Source organism: Takifugu rubripes, chromosome 22 (assembly GCF_901000725.2).
Source record: "Takifugu rubripes chromosome 22, fTakRub1.2, whole genome shotgun sequence".
Lineage (NCBI taxonomy): Eukaryota > Metazoa > Chordata > Actinopteri > Tetraodontiformes > Tetraodontidae > Takifugu > Takifugu rubripes.
This window is the reverse complement of record NC_042306.1, coordinates 5,414,165-5,438,353: the sequence shown is the minus strand read 5'-3', so window position 1 is coordinate 5,438,353 and position 24,189 is coordinate 5,414,165. Positions and strand designations below refer to the sequence as shown.

The 24,189-nt window shown below is 41.9% G+C and overlaps 2 protein-coding genes across 5 annotated transcripts; one reads left to right on the top strand and one right to left on the bottom strand.

Annotated features, from left to right (window-relative positions):
- The first annotated feature begins 238 nt into the window (after positions 1 to 238).
- Positions 239 to 4,994, top strand: clul1 (clusterin-like 1 (retinal)). Of its 4 annotated transcripts, none has more exons than XM_011616303.2 (9): positions 239 to 512; positions 2,157 to 2,266; positions 2,432 to 2,580; positions 2,660 to 2,830; positions 3,223 to 3,661; positions 3,738 to 3,860; positions 3,959 to 4,176; positions 4,548 to 4,726; positions 4,806 to 4,994. In XM_011616303.2, exons 1-9 carry the CDS (start codon positions 367 to 369, stop codon positions 4,819 to 4,821), a joined length of 1,551 nt encoding a protein of 516 aa, XP_011614605.2. In that variant the 5' UTR covers positions 239 to 366; the 3' UTR covers positions 4,822 to 4,994. The 4 variants fall into 4 exon arrangements, with proteins under 4 accessions (XP_011614605.2, XP_029686974.1, XP_029686973.1 ...); XM_029831114.1 differs by having other exon boundaries at positions 239 to 832; XM_029831113.1 differs by having other exon boundaries at positions 239 to 873.
- Positions 4,995 to 5,031: 37 nt separating this feature from the next.
- Positions 5,032 to 21,587, bottom strand: yes1 (YES proto-oncogene 1, Src family tyrosine kinase). The gene is made up of 12 exons (XM_003975442.3): positions 21,209 to 21,587; positions 14,295 to 14,585; positions 13,689 to 13,788; positions 13,176 to 13,274; positions 11,718 to 11,821; positions 11,449 to 11,598; positions 10,618 to 10,773; positions 9,464 to 9,643; positions 9,305 to 9,381; positions 8,550 to 8,703; positions 8,036 to 8,167; positions 5,032 to 6,544 (listed from the first exon to the last, which is right to left on the bottom strand). The coding sequence occupies exons 2-12, from the start codon at positions 14,575 to 14,577 to the stop codon at positions 6,336 to 6,338; spliced, it is 1,644 nt and encodes a 547-aa protein (XP_003975491.1). The 5' UTR covers positions 14,578 to 14,585; positions 21,209 to 21,587; the 3' UTR covers positions 5,032 to 6,335.
- Positions 21,588 to 24,189: the final 2,602 nt, after the last annotated feature.

Genomic DNA, 24,189 nt, shown 5'->3' with positions numbered 1-24,189 from the left:
ATTGTCAGGCGCTTGTAAAACAATTAATCACCACCAAATTCAGTTCAGGGCGCATTGAAACGTTTCAAATCAGACCAATTAATGAATAAATGCTCCTACTGCTCAGACTTTAATTTCCTTGAACCTCCTGAATATCATCATCTCTTGTCTTTTACAGAGGAGATGGGGCAGAAGAATTTTCTCCACATATAGGAACCAGGTGTTGGAAGCTGCACTCTGTGAAAACGCTGATGTTTCTTATTACTATCGACTTAGGACCCCCATTTTCGGGGTCACAGCATGCAAAGGGGGCACATTTTTTGAGGGTAAATGGCGCCTCGCTGAAAAGATGAGGACCGAGGAACCCTTTAACCCCAATGCCCTGACATGCCATCAGGAGTGAATTTCCTACAGAGTGGAAAGTTCACGTTGACTGAAAACACTTGGGTTTCACCTGTGGGTAGAGACCCTGTAAAGAGGGACGTTTGTTACAAGGATACAGCCCTAAGAGACGTCACAACATCAACACTCAGGTTTGGTGGTTGGTTTCATCTGCAGTATCATATCAGTTTGACTGTATGTAGATCAGAAATAGCAGGTTTGTTGTTCAAATCTTTTTCTGAGTGTGCTGAAACGACCTGCTCTGCAACCCAAAGTGTAAACACTGGCCTGTGCCAGCCATGACTAAGCTTCCTCTTAAGCAAAGCAGGTGTGCAGAATACTGGATTAATGGGCATAAGAGGATAAGTCTGTTGACCAAAGAGCACAAACAGACTCGAGGAAGTCAAGGTAACTTCGCGTTGTAATCCAAGCTGTGGTCTGACTGTTTCTGTCAGTGGAAACCCTCCTTCAGGTACCGACATCTCTCTCTGTGGGCAGTCAGAGATTATTCAGGTTGTTGTTTTGTGTTTGTTAGTGTCGATATCATAACAGCTATTATTGGACTTATTCTGCTTGCATTTGTAACCACTATCGCCCACTTGAGTGTGTGATTTGGTGCACTTTAACCTCTTTAAATTGTATGTAGAATACAGTTTATAAGACTTGTGGGCTCAGCAGATTTGAATCCACGGAGGACCAAGCAAGATGGGAAAATCCTCATTCACAGTGAATTCCTGCAGGATGACAACTTTTATAACTTGCACAATATAACAAAACAGGAAACTTTATCTCGAACGATGAGATTATCATAGCAACATCTGCAGTATCCAGTGGGTGGGGAGTGTTTCTATCTGATGGCTCTGGCATAAACATGGCGTGCCTGCTTGTTTCCAAGGTGATAACTGCGATGGGTCTCAATAAGTGTCACACATTGTAAAGTTGAACACATGGCATTATCTTCTGTTATCTGTTGTGTTCGTCACAGAAGGAAGTTGTGCTTCTGAGTGCCTCTGTAATCCTTCATACGTATATAGTGAGATATAAAAGTTTATTGAACAAATATGGTGTGAGTAGAAGTATGCTGAAGTAAAGACTAGACATTGATTGTGAATGTAATCAACACATTTTCACAGTACAAAGAAGCCCCCCCAAAATACATTTCCTCAAATATTTTGTATTATTGAAAACAGATCTGTAAATTTATGTTTGTCTGATTTAAAAATTGTGGACTACAGAATCCAGTATTGGGAAAACTGCCAAAGAATGATGTGGATAAATGCTGTCATGGAGGAAAATATGTAAAAATATCAATGTTAAATTATTTTATTACGATCTAAATTAAATATTTTCTGATCCGTTGCTGTCATATTAATCCTTTACAATAGATCCAGCAGCGCCACTTAGTGGATAGTTTGGGGATAGCAGTGCACATTACTGATGTTTAATCACGGTCAAATCCCATTAGCCTTGTGGATCAGAAAGGGAGCACCTGCTGTTTGAGTTTCTTTATTTAAACACGGGTGTGTTTAGATTTGGGTTTAGGTTAGGGTCAAGGAGTTAGGGTGGGGGTGGTGGTGGTGGTGGGGGGGTGTAGGATAAGAATCTGGGGAGAACACTATGTCTAATAAAGTCATCGCAAAGCTAGAAGGACATGGATGTGTGTGTGTGTGTTTGTGTGTGTACGTGTGTCAGTGCGCACGTGTACGCAAGCTTTTACGTGTTTTTTCGTGAATGTGTTCACCCCTGACAGTGTCCTAATGCAATTCTGCTGGTTTTGTACTGTACAACACACACAGCTCAAACATGAAGCTCTCGCTCAGCTTGATAGTTCTGCTGGTGACAGTGGGGGTTCTGTATTCAGCCCCTGAGGAACAGCCCTCCAACATCTCAGGGGACACCTTAAAACGTGAGTTGGCTAATTTTCCCCACGTGACCTGTCCAGAAAGTCTTCCTGACTGCTGAAACAGACTCCAGTATCCCTTGTGGCTGTGATTAGGAATAAGTGGGGGTCAATGGCTAGGTGGAATATGGTATTTTATATTTTCCTACTGTTCCTCCTCCTTTTCATCAGAGCTGTCCATGAATGGTGAGAAACTTGTGGACGAGGAGGTGAGGAGGGCTCTGTATGGGGTAAAGCAAATGAGGGATGTAATGTGGCGGAATGCACAGAAGCATCAACAGCTCATGACATCCCTTGTGCACAGTGGCGAGAAGAAGAAGGTAAGAGCAGCGTCAGGAGAGGCAGAACGGCAGAAGGAACGGTGAGCAGAGGGAAATGAGGTTTGCTTTCCCTGAACAGGAGGCAGCCAAACTGGCTCAGGAGGTGTTTGAGAAGCTGGAGGAGGCGGAGGAGCAGTGCAGAGAATCCCTGCAGACCGAGTGGGAAGAGTGCAGGCCTTGTCTGGAGGACGCCTGTAAAAACTTCTACACCTCAACCTGCCGCAGGGGATTTGCCACTTTCCACACCAAGGCACGAAAGTATCTCAAAATAGCTCTCAGCACAGCAGCAAGTCATAGGAAAACCATCAGTCAGGAGAAAACACCTGTCGGAGGAAATAAGACTTATTCTGACTCCAGTTTTCTCCTGATGGATGGAGGTCTTTAGCACATTTGGAAGCTCACCCTCAATGAGCTGCACGTTTATCAAAGCACATGTCCCCTTGATGCCAAAATATTAATGCTATACATTCATATCCTGCTCTCTATCTCAGCTTTGGGTGATCAGTAGTACAAGTTTTTGATGTAAACATGACTCCTCCTATGTCTGCTGACATATCAGGGGCAACTTTATGATTACTTTAAATCCATTTCTTAAATACTGCTCCTATAACTAAGTGACCAGTGTTGTCATTTCCTTTTAAGGTGGAGAACTTTTTCCACAGAGTATCCAGCCGCTTTGGCAACCGTGAGCGCCGCGCTGGGCGAGGGGACATCCTGGTCAACCAGGACCTCAACAACACAGACGCCCAGGCTGTCCGCATTGAGGAATCTTTTAACCGCCTAGCTAATAAGGTCAGCTCCCTGGTAGCCCTCAGTGACATGCTGGTCTCCAGGACGGGTGCAAAGCTTGGCAAAGTCTTTCAGAAGGCATTCCTGAATGATCTGGATGCCCCAATGGAGAAGACGACTGATGACACCTTCAATCCTGCCCGAGACTCTGGCTTTCTGCAAGGGGTGGGGCTGGAGGAGGTGCTGGAATCCTTCTATGACTTTGGGAAGAGTGTACTGGATGAGTTTGGAGCTGTGGTGACGCAGGTCTTTGACGGCATCTCTGAGACGGTGCAGGAGGAGAAGAAGACTGGTAATAACACTGTACTTGAAAACTAGTAGGCGATAGCTAGGAGCCGTCAGGCCTAACTACATTCTTCTTGGTGCAGCGAGGGAAAAGTTCTCCCGTTTCCTGCAGAACAGGAAGTTGTGCCGGGACCTTCGCAAACAGTCCTCCGAGTGCTGGCAGCTACAGAGCCAATGTGAAGTCTGCCATGGAGCCTTGCTCACAGGTGATGCGCTGCCACCATCACAAACCACACAGCTCATGTTTCTCTCACCTTTTAATGACTCAGCATTTGATCTGGCCCCCTCCACGTCCTCTCCTCAGAGTGCCCCAGCGTTCGAGAGCTACACCTGGAGCTCGACGAGGTCTCCCAGCTGCTGGATGTGTCTAAAGACCAGTACGATGAGATCTTGTCGATCGTCCAGCACCACACTGATGAAACGGTCAACTGGCTCAGCAACATGGCGGCTGAGTTCAGCTGGGTTGGGCAGACTGTGAACAACAGCACCACAGACCCCAACAGAATCTTTGTCATCACTAAGGTGAAGCGAAGGCAGAAATAGGTCTTCACAATGGTTCATCTAACACTAAACAAGTGGGGCCCAGACATGCATTACACTGAACATCAGTTTTACATAATCTCACTGGTGACGACTTATCTCTTGGGAAGGGAAAATTAAATAGGAAATAGAAGTAAATAGTGTGAGGCGATTTTGATTAAGTGTTAAATCTGGAAGACACCTGTTTAACTTCAACTTTAGCAAAGCGATAAAAATAACTAGAAAAAATACAATATCTATTCTAAACTATGAAAATGCAATCAAGTACAAACACTTCCAAGGTAGACTATAGTTTACTTTAATCGTAGTGCAAGTTTTAAATCAATGAGTGTAATATAACGTGGATCCCCCAGGTGGTGTCAAAGACTCAGGAAGAACAAAACGTGTCTGTGAACGAGAGCAAGGTAGAAGTCGAAATCTTCAACTCTCCCCCGCTGATTGTGTCTGTTCCGGGGGATCTGGAGATGCACGACCCCACCTTCATTCAGTATGTGACCCAGGAGGCTCTGAACAACTACAAAGAACTGATCCGGTGAGAACTTCAACCATCCTCTGGCTCTCATTAATGGTTCTTGAATAGTGTGAATTTCTGAAAATCTCTTTGTTTACAGGTATGATGATGAATAAAAGTTCCCCCACTCCTTTTAAAGGCTTCCATCAGAACCCATGCAGGTGTAACTGTGTCAGTTTAGTTGAAATATAAATAGTACCCACCTTTATAATACACTGGATGAAAAAAGAAGATACTCCATAATCTTTGTCAAGTGGTGTGAATAAAAACATTTAAAAAACCCCCCAAAAATGACTGACTCACTATACAGAAAGAGTGTTACAGGAAACCTTTGAGTAAAACCTTTATTTTAATTTCTGTACAAAAATCATTAGCTTCCATTCTCAGTCCTTTCATCATCTCCACACTGACTCTAGTCCCCTCTTCAGGAACAATCATCTAGATTCTTTGACAGGAGACAGGGAAAAGAAACATCACATCTTGCCCACTTTCTACATGTACTTCCTGCTGGATACACAGTGGGAATACCTCTAACAACTGTTCTTTTTAAATGGAATATTGTTTTATTGTCTGAGTCTTATTACTTCACTCCATCCCTGATGTCTCCATCCCTGATGGGAGGTCATACATGAATCTGAGCATTGCTGCCTGATTTTGCATAGTGTTATTAAGAAATCAGAGAAAAAAATCTTCTGCATTGTTGACTAAGACTCCCTCCAACCTGTCCTCAGCCTCAGACGGTGGTCTGACAGAGATCAGAGGGTTTAAAAATGAAGCAGCTGTGGAAATGATTTACACGATTGATGGGTTTCCCCTTAAACGCTATTAGAAAAAAAAAAGATGTTTACGTGTGTGGAACACAGGACGAGGAATTTCAGACAAACAACCTCAAGTTTTCAAAATTCATAGCTAAAATGTCAATTTTAAAACATTTATAAAATGTTAAAGGATTTTTTTTGCATTTGTATATTATGACACTAGCTCTTTACGATTTCAAGTTGTAGTTTAAATTAAAAAAAAAGGGAATTGAGCACTAAAAAGAATCAGAAGTCTGTTTTATTAGCTTGCATTCATCCACCTGATAACACCTGCTAAAACACCCAGCTCAGTAATGTCTGAATATCACCTCGGCTCATTTAGAACAGTCTTCCATCCTTTTCGTTCAGCTTCCCCTCATCCGGTCTGACAGTCACAGAACATACGAATAAACAACCACAGTTGTCGGTCACTTTAAAAAAAACAACAAAAAAACAAAAACCCTCATCATCCTACGTGTTCAAATCAAAATTCATATGTATAGAAAATTGATGACAGGGAAACTGTATTTTAGAAAATAAAAACCGCACCTTGATGTGGTTGCTAATTTGAAATTAAGAGGGAAGAACCTTTTGTTTTTGATCACAGTGTTGAGGCCGGTTCATATGGATTATTCTGATAAACAGGGTTCCCAGAGCTCAGTAAAGACACTTCTCCAACTCTTAAGTTTTCTGTCCATAATCGAGAGAAATCATCTTTTAAAAATATTCTTCTTGCTGTTGTGGAGGCCTTCTTGGTCATTTAAAAACCTTCTACAGCCTCGTCAAGGCTTTGTGCGTGGCTTAAGCACTTCTGCGAACGGTTCCCCTGTGGTCTACAGGTTGTCCCCAGGCTGGTACTGTGGCTCTGTGGCAGTGAAGTAGTCTTCCAAGAAGGACTGGATGTATTCAAACGTCGGCCTTTCGTCTGGCTCCTTCTTCCAGCACTGCAGCATCATCTCGTGGAGGGACTCGGGGCAGCCCTGAGGGCAGGGCATGCGGTAGCCTCGTTCTACCTGCTCCAGGACCTCGCGATTCACCATGCCTGCACGAAAACACAGGAATGAGCTGGAGATATCAAACCTTCCATAAAAAATTAAAAAATAAAATAAAAAAGGTTACAAGATAAATATGATTATAACCGCAAGATTTCCGCCTAGAATCGTGTTTCCATTTATTAATCATCAATCACAGCAATCCTAATTCTATCCTGCTTCGTTTTCTGGTCTGGGACCAGTGTTGTAGATTCCTTCCGAAGACAGGAAAAGAGTAATGCTGAACCCGGTGACATGACACAGAAACAGCTCCACGGGGATCTCCGCTGCAGCTAAAATTGGTTATGTCACAGAGTTGATGGCACGTTCAAAGTCACATCTGCCCCCTTCCTGTGGGACCATCAGGATCGGGTTATTTCACAGTGGGAGAGAGCAAAGGTTCCAGAACAATTGCTGAAACCAGGATATGGTGACAGTGGAACATCAGGCACCCAGCCTGATTTCTGCCCTCAAGTTACAAAATCTCAAGGTCTTATAACAAGCCCGTTCATCCAAATTTAGACCTGTGTGGGATTAATATGATTCCTGTGCAGATGTTTGCTAATGTGGTCAGTCAAATATAAGTTCTGATTAAATAAATAGAGGGAGCCCTGATGTTGAGGCGGGTCAATTTCACCAACTGGTTTGTGCTGGCAGCAGAAAACCCACAGACGGCACTTGAGGAGAGCTGCTGTTGAGGTCAGCCATATACCGTATTTTCACGACTATAAGGCGCACCTAAAACACTGAGATTTTCTCAAAAATCGACATTGGTCAGTCCCTTAGCCAATCAGGATACAGAACACAATGTACAGTTTAAAAAAAGCATAAAAAAACTGCACTAAAAAAATCCGCGAAACAGTGAAGCTGCGAAAGGTGAACCGCGTTATAGCGAGGGTTCACTGTATTGCTTAAAAAGTTGAGGGTTTCTGAGCACCACAGTTTTTATGCTGTGTGCTTACTTAAGTTGGGCGTGTATTTTCAGTCGTCTTACATTTTGGACTTTGCACCCTGTGTGTGGATTTTAAAGCCCATAATAAAATATTGTATTTTATATTATATTGTATCATGATTTCGATTGTATTGGTTAAAATGCTAAAGATGAAAACAGCCAACAGTACAAAAGAAGCATTTATCAGAGATGAACAAGTTGTGTTTGATGCCAATGGCGTCAGGGAGCGGGTTTGGACCACCTCGTGATGAAGACCCCGTACCCTGTTGAATCAAACCGTATATAGAGCCGATACTGTCAATGTGCAATACAGATCCTAGTCAGCAGGGGTCAGGCAGGAGCAACACCTCATTTCTCAGCGATTGAACAATACTTTTAAGTAGAATAACAAATCATGATCAACATTAGATGATGTGGCGGCTCCAGTGAGATTGATGAGAAAGTGGGATTAGACGGTTAAGGACTACTGTACAAAGGTTGCAAACATTTTAAACTTCCTATGCAACAGTGCGATGAGAACACAGCAGAACATTAAATTCGGTGTTCCTACCGGGGTATGGTACTCTGCCCTTGGTCACCAGCTCAGTCAGCAGAATACCAAAAGACCAGACGTCAGACTTGATGGTGAAGCGGCCGTACAGAGCAGCTTCAGGAGCCGTCCACTTGATGGGGAATTTAGCCCCTGGAAAGAGGGAATCAAGTCAAGCAGAAGGAAGGAGCCTTAAGAACATCACAAGGCAGACTTTGAGCTGCTACTTGCATCAAGGATTTAATGAACCAGAGTTTATACCAATGTGGTGCCACAGTCATTCATTTTCATAACATGTCTACAATTATGTTTGTATTTCTATCCATGTGAGGACTTTTATTGACATAATGTATTCTCCAGCCGTTTACGAGAACCAACTAAATGCACATACCAACCCTAACCTAAATTGAGCTCCAACCCTAGCCCCAATCAAGTCACAGTGAGGACCAGACAAAATGTCCTCACTTTGTAGATAAGCTGGACAATCTAGTCCTCACAATGCTGGCTGTACAACACACAGAGTACATAAACGCACCTTGTCTAGCAGTGTACTCGTTATCCTCAATGAGTCGAGCCAGGCCAAAATCAGCAATTTTACACACCAGGCTATCGGCCACTAATATGTTGGCAGCTCTCAGGTCCCTGTGGATGTAATTCATTCTCTCGATGAAAGCCATGCCATCTGAGATCTGAGGGAAACAAGAACAGCGAGGGAGCATCAAGGTACAATCCAAATCAATTTGTCTTCTGAGAGTAAAATATGACTTGTGATTAATGTTCCAAAAAACCCCAAAAAACCCCCAAACTTTTTGCAGTAAGATCCAACTGCAAAAACATGCCAGCTAATATCTGACAGATATCACAAGTGTGAATTGTGACAACTTAACACCATGTAACACTCAGACTGCCAACCTCATTTGAGGGTTTCAGCCCAGTTTGGTTTCATTCTCAAACACCCTGCCCCCATCATTAAGCAGGGAGGAGAGGGGTTGCCTGGGAGCACTGAGAGTGGCAAATTAAAATCAGATCAGATCACAGCAGGTGACAGAACCAGAAACTCAAGAGGCTTCCGGACAAGACGTCTTTAATTGCTACATGCAGTGGAGCAGTGGAGGTGGGGAGACATTTCATTACAGCCTGGTGTAAAACAATCTCAAACCACAAGGTTTGCATATTTCATAGCTGGCGTGTGGCTCTCTCTGTTTTACCACTGATTCCTGAGCATTTGGCCTCCATGTGACTGGAGGGGTGATGGCAATGGTAATGTCCGGGCATGCATTTAGAGCTTACCTGTGCAGCCATGTCCACCAGCTGAGGAAGTTTCAGATATTTACCATCTCCCTCCTTCAAGAAGTCTAGCAAACTACCTGCACAGTCGACACCAACCACAGTTATCTGGGAAACACCTTATCAGAAAATCTGGCTAAAAGGATAAAACGTTTCATTTACCTTTGCCCATGAATTCTGTGACAATGTATATGGGCTCCTCAGACACTACAGCATAGAGCGGCACCAGTTTGTCGTGTCGCAGTTTCTTCATGATCTGAGCCTCTTGCAAAAACGCCTCTGGCGACATTGTGCCTGGCTTCAGGGTTTTAATGGCCACCTTTGTAGTTCCATTCCATGTACCTAAAGTAAGATAAAGTGAAAATATGATTCCTTTTCATGTAAATTAATCAAATCAACAGAGCAGCATAACAACGCAGTAAAACTGTTGCTATGACTGCGAACCATCAATCCATCATGCTGCTGAACTCTGACAAAGTTCCTGTGTGTAAAAAGTGGCTCACAGCGAGATAACGAACATGACAGCTTAAACAATCATCTACTTCCTGGTTGAGAGTCACTTATTTACGCCCTGCTTACATACAATGTGCTATGCTGCTTGTGTCATGAGGCTGCCCTCCAGGAATGAATCACACTAAGCAGATTATGCACGCATGCTTGATCTAATAATAATAATAAGACAAGGGCGTGGATAGAGAGAGTACAGTGGCATTGATACGACAAACCAGCAAGTTGAAACTGTGCAGAGGGAAGAAAAAAAAAAAAAAATCACTCAAAACAGAAAGCAGGGGGAGGAAATCAGTGTGGGATTCCTGGGATTTCACAGCAGAACTACGCAGGTCAAGACTTGCTGTAGTCCAAGCCTAATGGATGACCAAGTGATGGAAGATGAGAGCCAGGCGTGCTCTAAGGCTTTTCTCTCATGCTGCCTGAGAAGTGAAGTGTAGGAGGTGACCTCTAATTACTGGGCTGGGTGCGTGAAAACCAACGGACATTTACATCAGCAGTGAATCAGCGCTACCGGAACAGCTTTTAGATCAGTTCCTCGGATTTACAAGCTGATATGAATCATTTGTACGCTTAATTTCGATTGTAATATTTATTTTTGGAGCTAAATGGTTGGAAATGTATCCTGTAATTGTGTTCCTCCCTCCACACATGCAGAGTCAGCATTACTCCACTGCCCCATTTCTGGGTTTCACTCTCAAGTTTCACTCTGCAGATTGTGGAACAGATAGTTTAAAAAAAAAAAAAATACAAATGGTGCACCACTTCTCAAAGCCCAGGGACAGAAATAGATTACAAAAAAATCTCACCAATCCACACTTCTCCAAAGCAGCCTTGGCCCAGTTTGACCTCCAGTCTGAGGGATTCTCGTGGGATTTCCCAGGCATCCCTGGCCAGCCCCTGAGTCTGAGGTTTCACAGTCGGGCACACAGTGGTCAGTCTGTAGCATAGACCATCTGAATGTTCTGGAAAAATAAAGATAAGAGTCATTTTACATTTGTATCACCTGAGTCATTGATTAGCCCGATTAGTTAATAATGACAACATTAACCAGGGGCAAATCAGAGCACATGCGATTAATCTAGTTTTACGTTGACAGCTGGAGATTAATAAGCACCAAACACCCCAGAAAAGCTCATTTTCCACAGTCACTCCTCAATAATTACTCAGTTTACTGTAACAGAACAGCGGAATGCATCGCTTTACATGGATTATGTGCAAGGACAGATGAAAACAGTGAGCACATAACCTGTTATTTTAGGGGGTCTCTGCAAGAATTATATGAATTATATGGCATTGAACTGCAGTGTTAAACAACAGGAGATACAAAGGTCAGTTTGTGTCAAGCTCCTGGGCCTTCTCAATAAACGGTTTGTCCTTGATGACCTAACGTCCGAGTCACTTTCTTGCGACAATCAACATGGTGACGTTTAGAAACACACGTCCATTTCAAAGGCCTGTGTAGTCAAAAGATTTCTATGGGACATTATCTCAGCTAAAAAAGCACTTTTCATTGAAAGCATTTAGTTATTCAGTTGAAATAATAAATAGCAAACAACACAGGAGATGATCCTCAAACATGCAAAACAAAAAAGATCAACAATCCCGTTCTGAGTAACAGCAACTTTTTGATGGCATACCTGTATAATGTTTCACAAGCTTTGGTAGAGTCTCAAACTGGGCCCGTGTGGTGATGTAATAGCCACCATTGTCGAGCTTTCGGATCTTGTAGTGTTTGACGTTGTCTCCCTTTACATCATCCCAGTCCCGGATAGACAGAGAGTAGGCACCTTTATGATTTGAAGGATTCATGTTGGATTAAAAACCATCTTTCAGTTATAATATTTGAATAAGATCATAGCTTGCACATATATCATATATCAGTAGTAGCGTTAGTGGTCTGGCGTACCTTTGGTTGTCTCGCTCTCCCGCACTAAGAAAGTCCCCCGTAGATTCCCTGGATGCAATAAGTGTCGCTCAGCATCTTTGCGGCCCATCTTGCCAAAGTACCACCTGTGGAAGGGGGAGAGTCAAATCAGTCAGCAGACAGACATACAGAAAGACGAGTGTTAGTAGATGGTGTGCGATAGCTTAAAATTTTAATTTTTAATGAATGATGATATGAGGAAAATAATGTACATGTAAAAAAGTGTAAAAAATTATTTTGAAAAGAAATCATTACCGGTAAATACCAAGAAGCTCAGGCTAATTCTACTGTAGTTACTTTAACAGTTAGCATGAACAAATTTAAGTACAGTTAGATCTCAGTGCTGTAATTATGGCCTCTTACCCACCAAGCAGTGCTTGCTACAGCTCATCATTACGCCTTTATGAATGTAAGTAGAGTTCAAAACAAGGTACAAACCACTGGTAACATCAAAGAACAGACGAAACTTTGTCTGAAAACATCTACAGGGTTCCAAATGCAGTTCAAGTTCAGTCATGTAAGACAGGCTCACCACACAGGCATGTCTTCCTCCAGACACAACCAAACAGAAATACCAAATACTATTTCAGTCACGCTTTTAAATGAAGAAAAGCTGCCTGACTGGTTTCACCAGTTGTTTTAATTCTTGATCTGGAATCACCCAGTCAGGTAGCTGCCCAAGATCTCTGCGAGAACGGTATCTCCAAATGTTCATGTCAGTTGTGCTGTCTCAGCCACATTTAGAAAAACCAGAAACATGTTCAAAATCAGCATTATCGCTGATAATGTGTTCACAATTTGGTGTGATTTACCTGAATTCCGAGAAGCTAAACCCACACAAGCACCGTTGATTTAGTTATATGTGTGAAGGATATTAAAAGATGTGTTTGGCTGTGACGGTGGCACATAGCATAATTTTTTGTTAACTTTTGTTGGGCCTGGAGAGAGAACTATTTTGCCAATGACTGAGTTGTAATATGTTAGACTGGTTCCCAATAGTCTGTCTTGTGAAAGAGAACTGCTGTGTCAGTGCAGTCACCAGAATATTGTGTTTAATGGAGTTAAACAGTCTAAAAGTTTAAGTTACAATATGTTGTGTAGTGAGTTCTAAGTTATTCCAGCAAGAATTGTATCACTGTGGAAATCAAAAGTGAAGGGTTATGAAAATTGCTGGTTTCCAGGGAAGGATTGGTTGAAAAATAGTCGCTTATTGAACAGTATTTTTCCTTGAAATGCTCATCCCCTAGTTTCTGTCACACCAGAAGAAGAGCCAAAGGGAGTGCCACCACACTTAGATGATGGGTTAGTCACAGCTATCCACATCGCACAAATTCAATCAGTGCAAACAGACCTGACCGCATTTCAAGAGAGGAACGTTCAAAGAAATGAACTGTAAAGGGAAAAAAGAAGATGTATGTGTATGTCTTAGCAAGCTCTCACTCTTCAGCCTGTATGGAGTCGGCTGGAGCCACGTAGTTACTGGGGATGTAACCTTTCTGTCCAGTGTTGATGGAGCGAGCCTCCCACCAGTCGCCTTCCCTAGAGATAACAGAAAACAGATATTACAAATCAAGAATCAGTTTGGATTTTGAGTTTTTCAAAGAGGGTATGCAGTAGTAATGCAAAGAAGAGTTAACCAATATTCAATTTCATGTCAGATATACTTTCAGCGACATCTTGCTACAGGCTCAGTTGTCAACAGTCATTTATGAGATGACAGCTGGAATTTTGCTACAGTGCATAATCAACAAATGGGGTGTTTTGCACTGTACCATAAACACAATTAAAGTGGGGGATGAGCTAAAAAGCAATGGGGACATAATAGCTCGTCCATTAGAGGAAGCCATTAACCCCGACTGATTCAGGATTTATCAGAACTGAATACATTGAGGGATTAACATCTTATACTGTACACACAAACACAGCGACTCATAAAAAAGCAAATGCACTCACGTATTGTTAATAATCTGGAAACGATCTCCCTTTTTGAACGACAGATCATCTGCCGTCCTGGCTTCATAGTCGTACAGAGCAACAAAAAATGTCACACCGCCTGCAACGAAGGGGGAAACTCAATACTCCCATTACACTTGCGTCAGTTCTAAAATGCTCTAAAAATATGAAAACTGCATCAAGACCTTTGATCTACAAATACAGACAACAAAATGAAGTTGTTGGTTTTTTTTTTTACTTTTTGACAATTTTGGCAGGAAAGTCTTAATTTCCAAATAGTAATTAATACTTTAATTGAATTGAAACTCCCTGCACCAAAATGCAGAACGTGGCCTGAAAAAACAACAGGCTGTTTTTAAAAAAATGATGAATGATGAAAGGCGCTGATTCATCTGCGGTCTGAGCCAACAGAGAGGAAACAAATCAAACGTTTGTCTTGAGAACTAAATGAGCTGGATGGTATCTGGAGCAAACTCCTCAGGAAAAAAATCCTCTGAGAGAACTAGACAGACCGGTGGATGGTGTGTGTCTGTCTGTGTAAACACATGCACAATGATCCTCCTTCCTCTGTCTGCCTGAAACCTTATAGCTTTCCCCCAAACTGACCTGTGATGACGCTGGGGAAGGGGCTGCTCACGGCCACTGATGTGTAAGAGGTGGAGGCCCCGCCGAAGGGCGTCATGACTGAAGACACCCCACCGAATGGTGCGAGGGCAGCGCTGTGGCTGTTGTAGCTATTGTTGTGTGTCTTCATGGCTGGCGAGTGAACCATCAGGGTGGGGTCGGGCCCATAGTGTCCAAGATGGGCATTGACAGTTGTTGCATTTGGGTTATCGGATTGGTGCTTCGGAGCCGGTCCCTTGTCCTCTTTACTTCTGACACAACCCATCGTCAAGCCTACAGGAAGGACATTTCAGATTAATTAGTTACACTTGTCATAAACTGTGTGTTTACTATTACTCTTCCAAAACTAGGAGCCAGAAACAACTCAAATAAATGCTTAAAGCTGGGTCTGATATTTAAGCTATCTGATCAGAATTTTTAATAACCAATAACAGATCAGAATCCAATCACATGAGGGAGAAATATGTCTGTTTAAATAATGGTTACATACTTGGGTACAAAAAAGTGTCTTAATCTTTTTTGCCAATGTTTGACAATCTCTACCCCAAACTGACTGAGATGAAAAGGTTCAAATGGCCTGAACAGAACATTCCGGTCTGGCCATATATAAATTCAGTGTTCAATCTGAACAAACCAAAAAACTTGAGACAAAAATATTAGGTCGCAACCACCCAATTTACTCTAACTACCAGTAAATTACTTTAGTGGGATTTAATTACTGATCCGACATGCGTGATTGTATCTGACTTATTCAGATTCCAAAAACTTGATCCGTCACATAGTGACAGACATTAAAACATAAAATGTGCTTTTTTTTAAAAAAAATAAAAAAATGTTTTCTTTGTATCATTTATCTTTTGAACAACTATGTGACGCACACTGGCAAGCAATCATGTCGGTGCAGTGAAACTTCTCTGGAGTAAATGAGACAAATAAAACACAAAGCTATCCGCAATCTATGCAATGGGAGCATTTGGAAAAGTTCCAAAACACAATGACATCATTGATTGGATCAGTACATTAAGACATTATGGCCGATTGTATAATATGCATAAAATATGACATATCGGTTGATCCGATAAAGGCAATCGGATTGGAAGAAAGCCTAATAAACACAATACCACATTCATTGAATTTATTTACGTGCTCGGACCAGCTGGATGTAAATGGACTCAAGAGAGTTCCTGTTCATGACTAATCTTTATTTCTCTCTATGTAAATGTTTAAATAATGAGTACATTTCTATCTCATGCTTTGTCATGAGAATGAGCTGCTGTCATCAATGGAAGGCCAGAATGATGCATGACACCATAGTTCAGAGTGCCCCCAAGCTCTCGAGTGGTCATCTTGGCATGACTCTCCCATGGATCAAATAAAGCCTGCAGATCTACAATGACCTCATATCTTCCCACAAACTCCCGACAAAAGGTGACATGTGGGGCGAGCTCAAAATTGGATCTCATTACAGCCTACAGCCACGTCAACTGTGTCTTGTGATCACATTATCACTGACACAGATTTATGACTAGTAGAGGTGGGGTTTGAGTTCACCGATACATGAGCCATGTGTGTGTTTTTCCTCAGCTTACCATTATTCTTGTTTTTTCTGGACCTATTTGGTCATCTACCGATTCACCTTTTCGTATATTCAGAAAACAATTAACAGAAGGTCAGCTGTCCGGTCTGCCCATGGAGACCATTCAGCTGTGCTGTACATGCTTCCACTGGGGTCTGTAAAGTTGAAGAATTTACTTTGACCTATATAACCAACCTGTCTTGACAACCATTGTTTGAATAACATATGTGAAACTATAACTGGTACATAAAAAGTTGTGTGTGCTGTTTGAAGACTCAGTGTGTGTAGCTAAAGACTAAATCCATTTCTGAAGTCAACTGTAAAACAAACTTTAATAATGACCCTTGATTCCATAATCAGATCAAATTGCCTTTAAAGCTGAGGCTGCTGGAGAGAATATTAATTCAGAGATGGCAAACACAAACAGACCAATATGGTCAGTTTGAATATTACGATGTGCTATCTAGCATATGTAATGTAAAATATTGGTTATAATAGAGGAAGATTGATGATCTGGGGAAAAAAAAAAACATTATTTAACAAAAAAAGCACATAGTGTAATAAAAAGACAAGTAGGATTTTTTAAAGGGAGTATATAATGGATCTTTTGATTTTGCTATTCTATTTTTGTTAAATAAGAGCCAAGAATGAATCTTGGGGAAGTAAAAAAAATGAATTTCCTCAGAAATCCTGGGCCTGGCTCAGGAATGGCAACATTACAGGGCAAGAACTGATCTCTGAAAAGAGACTGTCACTGTGTATTGAGTCATCCTGAGGAGCAAGCGTTCCTGACTGGAATCCACAGCTGATGCTGGGGAAAATCAGCAGGGTGAAGAATGGCTTGGGAGCGACAGCTGGAGAATTACTTAAAAATCCAATTTGTGGCCAGTGTGAAAAAAAAATCAAAGAAATGACTGCCACAGACGTGCAGAAAGCATTGTAAACCATTCAGACTCCCTTTTATGATGCACTTTTAAACTTCCCTGTTTTCAAAGTGCTGTTTTCGGGGGAGTGAAGGTTTATTAAGCAAACGCAGTTGGCACAATTAGAGCAAACAAGAGAGAAAATGGGTTTATCAAAGATGTAATGTATTGATCAAGATCACAGCGCTAATACAAGAACAAACCTCGATTATAAAGTTAATATTCTCAAGCATAAAAGAAAAACCTCAAAATATATACATACTAGACCATTTTAAGAAGTTCACAAGCTCCTTTGCTTCAACTCAAATTGAAATTTGCCTTTTTTCACAACTAAATGGACATTTCCATTACGGGCTGTACTGGGCGATGTCTCCAATGGAGTAAACACACCCATAAAAACAAGTTTTAAACCATGTGATAACAGAAGCCACTGACATCGGGGCCCCACACAACACAAACACAACAGCCACCTGTGACCTTATCACTTGTCAACCACAGCCGCCGTCCAAACAACCTACACGTACAGCCCCTGATCCTACAGCTAATGCAAACAAACAGGCAACAAACCTGTCCCCTGCTGCCTTGCATTCAAACTACACCATGCCCAAGCACAGATTCTCCTGACATCACACTGATAAACAACATATGCACAGTGCAGCAGCCCCATTAAATCTGTTGCTTATGCATGGTTACAGCAGCATAAAAACATGGCTTTTCCCATAAAGTTTGCCCTCACAAATGTCCGGATTTACTGAGTGCAGGAGACAACGATTCACTCGGTTCATACATAGGTACAACTTTTTGTGCATATGCAACATGCTTGTACGCAGGCGTAACCATCCGCACTGTGCTTAAGCAAACATTACTGTCGCACTTAGCTTAAGCAAGGCACAGATTGCTCATGTGAGTGCCTCAGAGTAGCAATGGCTCACAGCTGCTGCTATCTCTTGAAATAAAGAAATAGCAGCTGCCATTGTTACATATGCTTGTGACATAAGAAAACAGAATTATATACAGATATTACTGAATAAAATACACAGGGTAAAACTTACAGTAACTTTTATTCACCCAGCTGTCAAACCATAAATAATCGGCCAACACTGGCTAAAAACAGACTGCAGTATAGCATGAAATCGGATTTAAATAAAACTAGAAAAAACATAGCATTCTTGATTGGAAAGTCATGGCTCTGCTCTTACAGCGCTGTGCAAATAAAAGTGAAACCCAAAAATTTCAAATAAGAGGCATATCTGGCCAGAACAAGGGGAATCCTCTGCTCTGTATTTGCAGATGGCTGGGTGGGGTGTTTTATTTTGAAAATTGTTTTATTGCGAAGCTTGACTGAATTCTTTTTTGGATGACTTCCTGTCCAGCTGGTCATACACTAAATAAAGCAGAAGCTGAAACAATCACTGTGGGACAAGAATCTGCTGTTGATACACTTAGCCTACATTAACAATATGATATTGAATAAAATTATCCCAAGCTGATAATTCAAATAACACATACCGCCTTCAAAAATACAAACACCATGACACCAATATAACCCAGCCCTTGTCCTGAGCACACAAATGTGGCTTATGTGAATAACTGTCTTAATGATGTAACAATCCAACCATTATAGTTTCCCTTAAGTCAGCTTGTTTTAAGCACAGAGAAATATACGTGACTGGCAGTAGTTTAGGATTTATCTATATCACAGTGACATTGGAAAATGGTATGTTGTTATTAATGCAATTTATGCAGTTGCAAAGCAGCCTTTGCCCCCCGGTTCCTTGGAGACCTGCATGAGCCCACCTGTTCCCCAACAAGCACAGGTTTCCCACTTGCCACACTGTTTAGCTGCTTTTTGATATGGATATGGAAAAAACACTATGTACTGTATTTTCTGGACTATATGTCGCTCCGGGGTTTAAGTCGCACTAGCCAAAAAATGCATAATAAAGAAGAAGAAAAAAAAAAGAAGTCGCACTGGACTATAAATCGCATTTTGGGGGAAAATTTATTAGATATAATCTGAGACCAAGAACATACATTTCATCTTGAAAGGCAATTAGCATGGATTAGCAATAGGGTTACTGTATGCTAACGTAACAAATTCAGCTACATGACCCACAACGAACTGAGTACGTGTCTGCTTTGTTAACGTAACATATTAACAGTTATTCAGATAACTATAGCATAAAGATTCCCATTTATTATGTGATATAATACGACAACCGGAAAGGGGGCTGTCTTAACCCCACTGAAAAGACGCATACCGTCACCTAATGTTGAAGAGAATATATTCCTGTCAGTTATCCGGCTTTCTCTGTTACATGGAAAAAGGGACAAGAAGCGAACTCCAACGATATGAGAAAGTCCGATTCTGGACATAGCTCATTTCAAGCTGTGTACTATCTGTGTATAAGTTGATTCATTACAATGATTCAGTTTGTCTTTACTGAACTCTAGCCAACTCACCATTATAGCTATTAGCTAACTGTGTTATTTCAGGTTATTCATAAACATACTAATACCAGATGCATATAAATGTATAAATGAATTAAGTCTGAGTGAGTCAGGGACCAGGAATGACACAGTTGATGACTCAAGTTGTCATTTTGACTAATCAGACAGCATGCAATTCTGGAGTGTAACGAGGTCACCTGACCTAGTTTATGAGCTACTGCCTGGTGTAACTTTTATAGATGTGCCAGCCTGACAGAAGTCTGGACCTTTCAATGGTGGGTGTATTTTCAGTATCAGTTTAGTATTTTTAGCTACTGGGTTCATAGTGCATTTAGAAATATGATGTGAAAATAGCATTTGTGCAGATATCAAACTGGGAAGCAAACAAATTCATTTGAGGAACATCAATATACATTTAGAGGCTGAACTTGGCACATTTGCACATTGCACAACCCATCATATATGTGTCTCAGGTCAACTCTGATATTTCTCTCCATTTGCCTGTTCAAACATGCACCTCAGAAGAGATTTTACAGTTGACGTGTTAACAATATCCACAGTAGTCTGGGAGGGGGGAATGGGGGCATTCCTTCATGACTAAGTGCCTCAACATTTACTATATTTGTCAAACTATTTTGGCAAAAGCCCAGCAGCCTCAGCTGTCCATTTAAAATAGCTCTTGCTGTCTTTATTGTGTAAATGTAATTCTTCACACCTTTGACTTTGTATTTCTTCCATGTAAAAACCACCAGGATTAAATACTGGTGAAATGCGAAGCCAAAACCATTCCAGAAGCTCAGTTGGTAAAAGAATAATAATATCCCTGACACAATATCTGCATTTCAGTGCATTCCCATCTTCAGGGAAGCCTGCCATCGCTGCCAATCACACAGTGGAGGGGGGAGGGCGAGTGTGTGGTGGGGGGATGCACTTCCTTCCGAGTCTATTCATGCCAGTGAGACCACCTGCTGTGACTGTCAGAGGATGGAGCAAGACTGGGTGAGAAAAGAAAGAGGCATTTTCTAGAAATTAAATCTAAGAGCTCCATTTGTGAGTGCTCTCTCTGATTTTCCCAAAATACTCCAAAAAATAAAATGCGATCACTGGTGCAGGTGGCTAAAATGAGATTTGTGGAATGTTGGGTTCTTAAACTTGCCACCGAAGCAAATGGTGCCGGCTTTTGCGCAGTGGCCATAACTGCAGCCAGGTACAAGCCAGATCCTTCAAGGGATAAAAACTCACGATCCTGAACCCCAGCCAACAACACCTGTCAGAACCTCTCACTCCTCTGTCGAGGGCCCCTTCTGCTGAAGTTGTGCATCTCCGTGCAAGGGAAACACAACTGCTCAGCCAACACGGTCTGTGCTAACAGAGAGATTACCACTAAGGATTACGGTGGCACCACATTGTATAAGCAGAGGAAGAGATGTATGCGCCATCAGGGACAGTGGAGCTTCGACTAAACATTACAAAAGCAATGCTGCACTTGCTGGACTTCTTACAGTTGAAATATGTTGGAGTGTCCAGGAATTTCAGACAATGAGAGATAGAGAAGCAGAATGGCTGTGGCAAGGTTTAAATTATAGTTGTTTTGTCAGTAGCTGAGGTTTTGGAACAGCTGGGGCCTGCAACCAGTATGCGTGCGTATGTGTCTGTAAAGAGAACAGATTGGGTGAGGCAAAAGGAGGAGTAGGTGAAACTAGCGTAACGTTCCCAAAGTTTGTGTCATTCCCGTAATTGGAATGCTATAACTTTGAATATAGTTTTTATTCATGATTCCCAACATTTGCAGACGATTTCTAGAAACAATGCAAGCTTTTTACGGTAATGTAGCTCTCTGACAAAACTCCCCGAGTGCCATTTCCCAACTTTATCTGTGTAACGGTGCTACGAGGCCTTCCCGCTCACTTCCAAGACAATTTGGGACTTTTTCTCAGGATAATTACCTTAATAGTGACCTTAGAGGCGTTGTTCTCGACTACATGCGTCTTGTGATCTTTTGTCCTCACGCTTTAAATCCTCCTCGACAACCCAAAGGGGTGAAAACCGCCGACACGGTCTCGGAACGGTGAATCCTAATCTTCCGTATGTCCCATACCGATTCACTACTTCACCAGCCCAAAGTCCTCCACTGGAATCCCTTTTGTTTAGTCAAAACGACGACTGGCCGACCACTGACAAAGACTACTAAAAATGGCGGGGAAGGGGCAAAACAAAACAGTTAAAATATCGAAGAATCACAGCCCGCTGATAGGTCAGGGATACCCTGCTAAAAGACACACAACAATAGCCGTAATAGCACCACGGAGCGGACGGGGCCAAAGAAGGAATAATGTTGCCTTCACGTGCCAATTTTAAACACGTAAATCAGACAGTCGTAAAGCACTAATACAATAGAAAGTCATTTCCGTTCAGCAACTAAATGGGATAACACAATACAGAGCTAAACAAAATTAAGACAATAGACACATCTCATTTTGTTCTTTTGTGACCACGCGTTAAACACTGACTATAATATTGAATCAGTCCTGCGTTGCGGATTTGCTTGATAATAAAACATTTATTTTTTATTTATTGAATAAATTGAAGTTACAAAAACAGGCCCTGCTATATATTAATAGAGGCGTTATAAAACAGCGCTCATTTATAAGTAACAATTCCGCTAACATTCCTGAGTAAGATGAAGTATAGAGATAATAGCCGCATGCTTTATTTCCTACTACACGTAAACGTCGCATCAGGAATATGAATGATTTTCCCTCCTGCCAAATATGGCCGACAGCATGGCTCCAGAATGAGCTAAAGTCATCCAGTTTAGTCCGTCGTAAAGATATATGATTTGCAAATCATTCAACATTTCATTCATTTAACATTAAATAAAATAATTATAAATGTATTTAAACTCTATCAATCAGATACAGGTTGTATTGTTATACCCTTGTTCCAACATCTGGTGGCCTTTTTTGTGAAAGGCTCAATAATTTGGCCCTCGAATTGTACGTTCACGAACCGATTAAACGTTGCGTTTTGTTTAGTTTTTTCTTTCTTTCTTTCTTTCTTTCTTTCTTTCTTTCTTTCTTTCTTTCTTTCTTTCTTTCTTTCTTTCTTTCTTTCTTTCTTTCTTTCTTTCATTCATTTGCGTAAATATCAACATAACACAGTATATGTTTTACAACAAAAGCACAGCGAAATCATTACGAGGAAGCAAACAAATCTTCATATGGGATTATTCTATCATGCTAAATGTCCCAAATAACCTATCATTGTTGTAGAGACAGCACGTTAGACGTTGGGATTTGCTGACCCCTACTGTCTTAGACTACACTACGCAGAGTGATTTTTATAGTCCATAACTTTCTAACGAACAAATAATGTGGCTGTGGAAAAGTACATCTGGTGTCAGACTATCTCCAGCATTGGTTGACTTCTGGGCAATTAAAAAAAAAAGATTAGGTCACCCATGAGCTATTTTAGTAAAAAAAAAAAAAAAAAAAAATAGCACGTTAGTTTAGGCTGGATATTTTTACGCACTCTCTCCTCGTGGTAGCGCTGCAAGCCCAGGATTCACAGCAGGCACCTACTGGAACTCAGCAGTCCACACTGAAGCCGACACACGGCTAAAGTTCTGCTTGGAAGTACCGCGCCCCGCCGGCAAGCTCTGGACCACCCCCACCCCCCGCGCGCACACACGTTCGCGCGCGCACACACACACACACACACACACACACACACACACACACACACACACACAAAGATCGCCGCCCCCATTTTCGCACCGCCTGTTCGTCATATTGCGTCAGAGTCGCCCGAACGCTGACGTGAATCTAGCCCCTCTTTGGGCATACTGCTCACTTGGCTGCCGAGCTATAGGCATGGCCTACGTCTGTCTGAGTGTGCAGTGCTGCATGAAAAGGTGCATCAATCCTGAGTTGGTGCTGACGGACCCGCCACGCTTTTCCAACCAGATTAACTAATTCCTAATCTGAGACCATTTCAACTTTGTTGTCATAGTTATCATTCCTATGTCTTTGTACCACGGGTCTATAACGGCTTTATGCGCCTATATAATTAAAAAAAAAAAAGTATAATATAGAAAAGACGCAGACGCAAATTTTCCTCCAAACGAATGACCAAGCAGCGAATATGAGAGGGGATTAGGCCCAAGTGCTTATTGGATCGCTAAAACGTACCCCCCACCCCCCCCCCCCACCCCCACCCCCTCACTAATCATTCACAGAATTTGAGAGCAGTGTGAAATTGGGGTAGTGTCTTATAAAGACACGCAGGCTAGAAGCTTTTAGATTCGGCGCTCTGCGTCACCAGCCGGCATTCATATCAAATTAGGAGCCTCTTATATTTCCAACAGGCCGAGGCCTTTAGTTCTGCCATTGCGTGGCCATTAAAATCCACTCATATATGCGCTGGCCGAATCAAGGAAATTATGAAACATTACTGTAAATACGGCGAAGCCGCAATTGGAGAAGATTGGATTGAGTGCGGACAGCTCTGGAGTCCCCAGAGGCCTCGGGCTGGCGGATGCCTGATTTACATCCTCCCTTCCATCATAACCACCCAATCATACAGCAAAAAAACAATAATTTCCCCGTTAAGTACTAACAATAATAATAAGGGGGAAAAAACCTTAATTGGTATTACTGATAGCGCGATGACGGAGGAAAAAGAAACGCACAACGGTCGTTGGTGAGGGAAAAAAATCGAAGGGCGTTGTGGTGTAAAAAAAAAACTTCACAAATTGTGCGCAGTCGTTTTCTGTCTTTTTAAAAAAGAAAGTTTTGGAAGAAAACTTCAGAGAGGAGGTGTGTATTTTCGTGTGTGTGTGTGTGTGTGTGTGTGTGTGTGTTTGTATGTGCGCGCGCGCACACACGGGGGGGGGGGGGGGGTGTAGGGTGGGGGGTGTCTGACGGAT